Source organism: Solanum stenotomum, chromosome 7 (assembly GCF_019186545.1).
Source record: "Solanum stenotomum isolate F172 chromosome 7, ASM1918654v1, whole genome shotgun sequence".
NCBI lineage: Eukaryota > Viridiplantae > Streptophyta > Magnoliopsida > Solanales > Solanaceae > Solanum > Solanum stenotomum.
In genome coordinates, this window is record NC_064288.1 from 22190444 (window position 1) to 22199472 (window position 9029).

The 9029-nt window shown below is 35.9% G+C and overlaps 1 protein-coding gene across 1 annotated transcript; it reads right to left on the reverse strand.

Annotated features, from left to right (window-relative positions):
* Positions 1 to 886: 886 nt before the first annotated feature.
* LOC125869746 (uncharacterized mitochondrial protein AtMg00810-like) lies at positions 887 to 1529 on the reverse strand. Its single transcript, XM_049550187.1, has 2 exons — positions 1047 to 1529; positions 887 to 994 (listed from the first exon to the last, which is right to left on the reverse strand). Exons 1-2 carry the CDS (start codon positions 1527 to 1529, stop codon positions 887 to 889), a joined length of 591 nt encoding a protein of 196 aa, XP_049406144.1.
* Between the last annotated feature and the right edge of the window lie 7500 nt (positions 1530 to 9029).

Consider the following 9029-nt stretch of genomic DNA (forward strand, 5'->3'; position numbering starts at 1 on the left):
TTTGTGTTAATTTATATTTATTTTATATTTGGGTCTTTCAGTTTCTTCAATTTAAGTTAGGGTTAAGGAAAATAAACTCTCAGAACTCATACTCTAATGTATCAAAAATGATGTTTAATCTTTAGATGATCTTCCGTTATTTTATCTATGTATAAGTCAAGGTCATGGTGAAAATGTAGGGATTACTGCTTACTTGTATGTTGAGATCAGAACAAAGAATCGTCACGCCTATATAGAATGTAAAATCTTGAGCAAGTTCAAAATACTAATTCTTGCAGGGAAAAAATGTTGAACATTCTTAATATTTAAAAAAGGGTACTAACTATGAATAGAAAAAGAAAGTCAAAGACACTTGTTAGATTTAAGCTTTTGTGAAAGAAGCCATGGAAGCTACACTTCCATGGAAGCAGTTATGAAGGAACATATGAGTTGAAGAAGAGAAGAAGAAGATTTTTATTTCTGATGAATTACAATAAAGGAGAATGTGCTCCTTATATAGATCACACAAAGGTCACACATTGTGCATTCTCTAACAAACTAATACAGCTGGCAAAGTTAGTAACATAAAATAAACTTAACTAACTAACTAACTACTTATTCTCAATATTCCCCCTCAAGCTTTAGTCTGAGTATATGTTGAAGACTCCAAGCTTGGACAACAACATGTGATGAGAAGTTGCTCCTAGGCCTTTTGTTAATATGCCTGCTGGCTGTTGTTTTGTATTGACATAAGTAGGTTGTATAAGTCCACTTTTGATCCTTTCCTCACAAAATGGTAGTCTATTTCAATGTGTTTAGTTCTCTCACGAAAAATGGGATTAGCTGCAATTTATAGTGTTGCTGTACTATCACAATGCAGCCTTATAGGAGTTGTAACCTGCACATTCTATTCTTTTAACACCCCAACCAACCAAGTAATTTCTGCTACTGCACCAGCCATACTCCTGTACTCAGCCTCTGCAGAACTTCTACTCACTGTGTGCTGCTTTTTTGACTTCCAAGAAATCAATGAATCCCCTAGTTTAACCATGTAACCTGTCACAAACCTTCTTGTGTTTGGGCATGCTTGGGCATGCTGCCCAGTCTGAGTCACAAAATGCTTCAAGTTCCAAGCTCTTTTTACTACTTAACAGTATTCCTTGACCAGGACAATTTCTGATGTACCTGACCAACCTCAGAGCTGCTTCCCAATGTGATATTTTAGGCCTTTGCATGAATTGTGAAAAAACTTGGACGGCAAAACTAATATCAGGCCTGGTAATGGTAAGATATAGTAATCTACCAATTATTCTTTGATAAGCTGTAACATCCTTGTACAAAGAATCATTAGTAGTCCCAGTTAACTCATCATATTCTACTGTTGTAAGTTTGACATTTGCTTCCAATGGTGTGCTCACTAGCTTGGCACCACTAAGACCAATGTCTGATATAAGTTCAAGGGCATACTTCCTCTGATTGAGAAGTATGCCTATTTTGGACCTCATGATTTCAATGCCCAGAAAATACTTGAGATTACCAAGGTCTTTCATTTTTAACCTATTGTGAAGTGAGTCCTTTAACTCATGTATCATCTTACTGTTGTTACATGTGATGAGTAAATCATCCACATTTATGAGAATTACTACTATCTCTTGAAAAAGGACAAATATACCCCCGAACTATCATAAATGGTATGTCAATACCCTTTGTTATACTCTAAGGTCATATATATCCTTATCGTCATTCTTTTGGATTGTGTATATCTTTGAAGTTAACGAATGGACACGTGGCTTCATCTAAATGATTTGCCCGATTTTATTTATTTTTTACCCAAAAATTTAAAATCCACCCGACCCACAACCAAAATGGGTGGTGCCAAAATCCACTCTTCATTTTCATCAAAAAACCATCCCTCTTCTTCTCAACCCACCATGACCATGGAATCAAGTACTCATTTTGAAGAAAGAAGATGACCTGTTCACTAAAACTACTCTCTTCTTCACTTTCACTTCAAACTTTGTATCTTCCCCATTCCATCCAGTTTCAACATGTAACATCCCTTCAAGTTTTGTCAATTTGGTGTCTTTCGAATTCTTTAAAGCTGTAGACTTTATGCTTGCTAACAAAAACAAAGAAAACTTCATCTTTATTTAGCTTAGTAGGAATCTATGTTATTGGGTGTTTTGTACATTATCTATTTCAAGAATATTTTCAATCCCTTTCAACAATAACAAATCGATTTGAACTTTAAATTTTTGATTTTATTGTAGACCCACTTTAAAGCTTGAAGCTTTGTCCATCAATGGTGATTGGTGTAGTATTTTCTCAACTCCTTTCAACAACAAACAAATAGATTTGAGCTTGAAATTTTCGATTAGATCGTAGACCCACTTTAAAGCTTGAAGTTTTGTCCATCAATGATGGTAGTATTTTCTCAACCCCTTTTAATAACAATAAATCAATTTGAGTTTGAGGTACAACTGGGTTATTTACTTTTAATTGTGCATGAGTGTACCATCTGGGCTTATGGGGTCCAATTAGGTTTTATTAAGCAATTTATTTTACTGTTCGCCCTTTCCTTGACTCATATGTTTCATAGTTAATTTTTCCGTTACCATTTCGTTTTGTGACCTCTAATTGAATTTATTTTTGCTTTGTATTATTGCCTTTATTTCCCAAGCTAGGTCAACCCATCATGCCTATTGGGTACATGTTGAGATATTCAATTACGACCAATATTACACATACTACACTCTTCATCTATTTTTGTGATGTAGGTTCGAGCACCAGTTGCCAACATTGATATCAAGACTGCAGCGAGGATACTCGAAGGCAGGGGTGACTTTATGACGGCCTGGATCAACTAGTGTCCTTCTATTTTAGCTTTCACTAGTATTTTGATTTTGACACATTCTCACGTGCCGAGCCTACACCCTGGGCGGGATTGGCACTAGAGAACCATTGCTTGCCCTAAACGAACCCTTGGCCTAGCTAAACTCTCATCGGAAGACTTCACGCATTATTACAAAAATCAAATGCATTTTTAAAACAACTGTCTCAAATACCTATAACGTTTAAGGATAAACATTTAGCTTAGCCAAAGTGGCAACTCAAGTCTCATAGCAAAACAACTGAAATGCAAGACTAAAGAACTAATAACAAACTGTCTATGAAGCCTCTAACAACTGAGATGGACGTCGGGAGAAGAACCACGACATCCTAATGAACTAACTATAAAGCAGTAAAAAGAGGTCCTCCGAAAGCAAGGAGACTCACAAACTGACTTTGAGTGCTCGACTGGATCAACAAGGCACTGGATGCTGATCCTGGTTACCTGTATCTGCATCATAAAATGATGCAGGCCAAATGACATTAGTAAATTGAATGTATGCGAGGGGAAAACTAAACATGACCTAAGCTTGAACTTAATTCTGAAAGAAACAATTACCTCAGCATTACTCAACTCATGGATACTTAATGAAATGCAGAAATAAAAAAACAATAAAGATGTAGTTTATAATAAGCATTTCAAACAGTAGATAGCAACTCAATGTATTGAAAATACAATAAGAAATCAATGTGTATATATATAAAGATAATATACTTCTATGGGAGTTTCTCTAACCGACAACCATCACTATGAGCTATGTGATGACATAGCGTCTCGCCCACGCTGCCAAAACTATGCTATAACTTGCCGGGATAAGGAACGCCTCAACTAAGTGGATCCACTAGTCTATGCTAAAAAGAATTAAGGAACCATCTAAAAAGTATGAACCTTTCTACCCACGATGGCTACATAGTTTCTAGAGACTTTAGTTATTATGAACTCGTCCCCATATCGACGCTCAATACTATCCCAAAATATGCTCAACTCATATGTTTAAAAACATAACTCTTTTTGTGGCTTGAGATTATTACTCAAAAACTAGCTTAAAATCTCTCTTGGTGCACTGTTGGCGTACCGCCCCAACCTTCCTGGCGGTACGGGAGCGCGCTGCACCAGCTTCCCCCAATCAAACCTGATGAATTTTACATCTAATTTTTGGATTTTAAATCGATTAAATTTGATTCTTTTTCTCAATTTCTTCTTAGTTTCATATACCCAATACATATACACAAGAATCTAACTCAAAACAACTCTACTAATCAACATTAAACTCTCAAGAATTCCTCAATTTCATCCCAAATTCAAGAACCATAGCAATTCAAGAACACAACTCAAGAATATCTAATTGTCACTCTTTTAGGACGAAAATCACACTGAAATAATCATGTTTGGCGCGTGGGTGAACCAACCCAATGCTATGTGAACTCACATACCTCGTAGGATCTAATCCTTGGCAAAATCCACAATCAATTCCTCAAGAAATCGACGAATCTAGACATTTTCTTCTCCTTTCTCCTGTTGAGTTCTTCTCTCTAAAACCCTAGCATGATTTTGAAATTGTGTAAACTGAACTAATTCAGTTTAGAGACTAATTAATTCACTAAAAACGAATTAAACCAATTGGTTATGGAAAAGACAAAAATACCCTTTTAAAATTCGGTTTTGACTTTCCTTATCTAGACAGCCCCACTTCCAATGGGCATTTCATCCTCATACAAACTTGAAAATGAGCAAACTCAGTTGCGTTGGAAAGATAATCAAAACATATTTCCTACGGTATCTTGTAGCACACCTAACTCATCCTGATCTAGGAGTTATGGTCATTTGAGGTTGACCCAAAACACATACTTAACTTAACTTTGTCAAACTTTCCAAAAACAATTTCTTTCTAGTAGCGGGGTGTTAGATACATGTACTCTCTTTTAGAATTTCTGTACATGTGACTACCAGGTTTTCGGATTGGATCTAGTATTATGACAATATACATTTGTTCTTGTTCTTATCTTTCCCTGTGTTCTTTAAGTCTTTCATTTTATTACTTTTTATTTGTTTTCTATGCCTTGTACGCCTATTACTTGTCATTATAGGTAACGAGTTGGCTTCCTACTTGTGGATTATAGTAGGTGTCATCACGACTCGAGTTTTTGGGTCGTGACACCTCCGTACTAAGTAAACTCCCAACGAAAACAAGTTAATAAACTTAACAGTAAGAACATGATAAAACTGGACAACATTCATAACTAATAAATAATGAGTAGTATAGTCATAACTGAATAGATCATGCATACTGATAATATCTGATAGACACTTCATATGAAAGCATCTCAAATTTTGAAGTTGCTCATTAGAGACATGCATATAAAATAACTATTTTTAGACATGCAAATAGCTACATTCTAAGGGTTCATGAAAGTCTTGTTTAAAAATACAAAATGTTAGTTTGAAAACACATAATTAAATTATTCTTCAAGAAGACGGAATGAAACAAAGATGAATAATGTTTTTGGTTAAACCCTAACTACTATAGAAATAATACACTATAAAACTACGTTTTCTTTAAGACTCAATGGGTGATAGGAAACCCATTGACGAAATCCCACACTCCTGGAATGGACGCCCTAACTTGAATTCTTGGACTGAAGGTTGAAGCTATGAAACTCTGCTTCTTGCTTGAGAGCAACCTTGAAAGAGAATAATATGGTTTTCTAAGAGTTACACATGAGAAGGGGGGGGGGGGGTTAATGATTAGTTTCCCTAAATACCACTCAGAATAGGCAAAGGTACACTCTTTGGTCAATGGGATGTAGGTGCCCCTCGTGAATGTCACGATAAAAATCTGAGTTTTCTACATTTTCATGTATGAAATGCGTCTACAGTCTGTGGTTTCTTCTATGGACTGTAAATAGTGTCATAATTGATAGACTAAAATAAGGTTTCAGGACTTTGATCTACAAACGCAATCTATGGTCCAAAAATGGTTTTACGGTGTGTAGTTCCTTTAACTTCTGAAGTTGCTATGCAGTTCCTATCTACAGTGTGTAGGTCTTTTAACGGTTGATAGATGGTGTCCGTAAAACAAAGAATTTGGTGAAAATCATGCTTTCATAAGAAACATAATGTCAGTACCCGATTTCTCAAGTCATGATGACACATACTACACCCCACTAGTAGATAAGCCTAACCCGTAGTCTGGAGCCATGAGCATTGAACTATCATGTGGAAGCCACAACAAGAAGTAAAAAGCTTATAACAATGAAAATAAGTGGTAATAAATAGAAATACAATACAAGGAACCATCCCAAGACCTCACATCAACGAGCAATCCATAATCTAACCCCAAATAAGAGTACAAGGCTTTTACAAATACAAGATAAGTGTCACGACTCGAGAGCACCCCTTGTCATAACCGACGTACTTGACCCCGAAGGGGTTTCTACAAGCCTCATAGCATTGATTCATTGCATAGGTAATAAAATTGTGAGGAATAAAAGCTTATTTAAAAGCCAACTATTAAAAAGTCTCATTTATAAAGCAGCGGAAATACTAGTCTCAACATAGCCATCTTAGACAAACTTCAACAATATAGGGTCACGACCCATTACAATCGAAAACCTAGACAAAGTCTTAAAACATAAAGAAAACTAGCAACAATAGAAATCCTTGTCCTTGACATATGAGGAGATACCACAATAGATCTTGAGAGACCTTTAATCCCCAGCTTCACTAGGGAATGCTATCACTTGCCGAAACCTACACTTTGTAGAAAAAATAGAAGAATGGAGTTATCACAATTAAGTACTAAGTATGATGACCATGCAAAAACATGCTAAAAAGGACATTTTGGTTAGAAATCCATGCATGCTTTCTTTTGAGCAATATCACAAGTCATAAGCATAAATGCATAGAATACACGATAACCAACATATAAAGTCACATACATCACCTTTAGTCAAACCCACATATGAGCCTTTACCTCTACCTTTAGTCTCCACCTCAAGTAACTTTCATGCCACACCTTTGTGCAATGTATGGGTAGCGTCCCATACCACCACCCACACCAAGGTGACACATTAAGATCACTAAAAGTGAACTTACCATTTAACATGCTTCATATTACGATAACCATGTTCAACTAGAACCAACAAAACAACATAATAACATATTTGCCAAGTAAGTCATTTCATCATCTTAGGAACTCTATCCAAAGTTACCCCAAGACACACCTAAGTAAGACATAAAGTGGCCGCCCATACAACCTCTTCATACCACACCTAGGTATTCCTCAAGGCTACAATAAACAAGAACCTTTACATTTCAACACAACATGCTAAGCATTCATTTCATCAATATATGCTATTCATACATCATTTCATTTATACAATAAGTCAACATCTTCATTAAGTCATTTAGGACACATTCATTCCTTTAGAGAACTTTCATTCAATAGCCATTAAGGCTTAGGGAAATCACTATAATATCATCAAAGCCTACTCGTGCCATGTGTAGATAGCATCACATACTACTACCTACACGTTATAGAACTTATCCAATAACTAGAGTGCACATCCCACATGACGGGAATATGCATTAACCGACATAGACCATGAGAGCTAGACATGAAATTCGGTGTTCTAACCCCACGCCGAAAAGAGGTGTTCTACTTGCCGAAGGTAGAACAACATTATATTATAGCGTTGGTGTAGATCACTAGCTATTATATCCCCTATGTGGGCACATAGTTATGGGGTAGGAAGATGTTCATTGGAACTCTAGCCTATCATCGGGAGAGTGTCCATCTAACCTTATCCGCTCGGTGCTTAGCCTCCATTCCCATAGAGTATTTCATTTACATTCATTGCACTTGAGAGGGCTATAGATACTATGGCTACCGACCCAAAGTACATTACACAAGAAAGGGTTCCTTCACTAGGTCTTCCGATTCAAGGTACATTAAGGATAGCTCATGACTTTGTAAGAAGGGTACCATATATACTAGGTCTACCGATTCGAGGTCATTACTCATTCATTCATGAAAGGGCACCTATACTAGGTTTACCAATTCAAGACATCAATCACATTTCATGGAAGGGATACCACATTTGGCCTACCGATCCTAAGATACATGAATCACATAACATTCAATTACACAAGGAGGAGGATTCCCTAGACGTACCAAATTAATGTGCAAGATTACATTCACTATACAAGGAGCTCTTCACATTCCCACAATATCATTCATAAGAGTCAAATAGAGAAATAGACATTCAATAGAAACACAAATACTTTGAGTACATGACCATCACCCAAACATTGAAACCACATAAAAATGCTTCACATTATACCCTCAAACAACAACATCATGATATTACTTCAATTCACCCAACTATGCCTTCAAGGCCATGATCACAATACATTCAATATATAAACACGTCCACCATAAGTGGATCAAACCATACAATAACAATTCTACAATAATATGAAGTTATTAGGTCAACTTACCATCCTCCAAGGCCATGATCATCATTACTCAATTCTCAAAAAATTCACCATCAATAGGTATAGATAACAATAAAACTCAATAATACAATTAAATCTAAGCATAAAACAATTAACATCCATTCATAATCATAAAACCCACTTCATAAGTCAACTTTAGGAATTTAGAGAAATCATGGTTCCATAGAGTTTTTCATCTAAAAACATCAATTAAACATCAATATAATCTTAGTTTATCAATTTAAATGGTTTGATGCAAGAACCCATGAGATTGAGTAAGAATTGGGGTTTTCATAAACTTTGAAAACTTGAAAACCCTTTTGAAATTGACTCTAGGGTGAAGCTTTCCCTAGATAAAGGATCACCATACCTTTTACTAAGGATTCCCCACGAAATTTGATGAAGAAGGCTTGAAATCGCCCAAACCCTAGCTTCAATGGATTTCTTCTTCTTCCTTGAGTTAATTAGAGAGAGAAATATTTGAAAAGGTGGAACTCTTTTGGTTTGATTTAGAGTTTTGGGGAAATAAGGGTTTAATGACTTGTTAAAAGACTTAAAACTATATATACTAATTATATATACCATTTAAAATCAACCCCACTTAATAAACAATTAAAACGAAATTACCAAAACCCCCCAACTTAAGGCAGCCCGTCAGGGACCA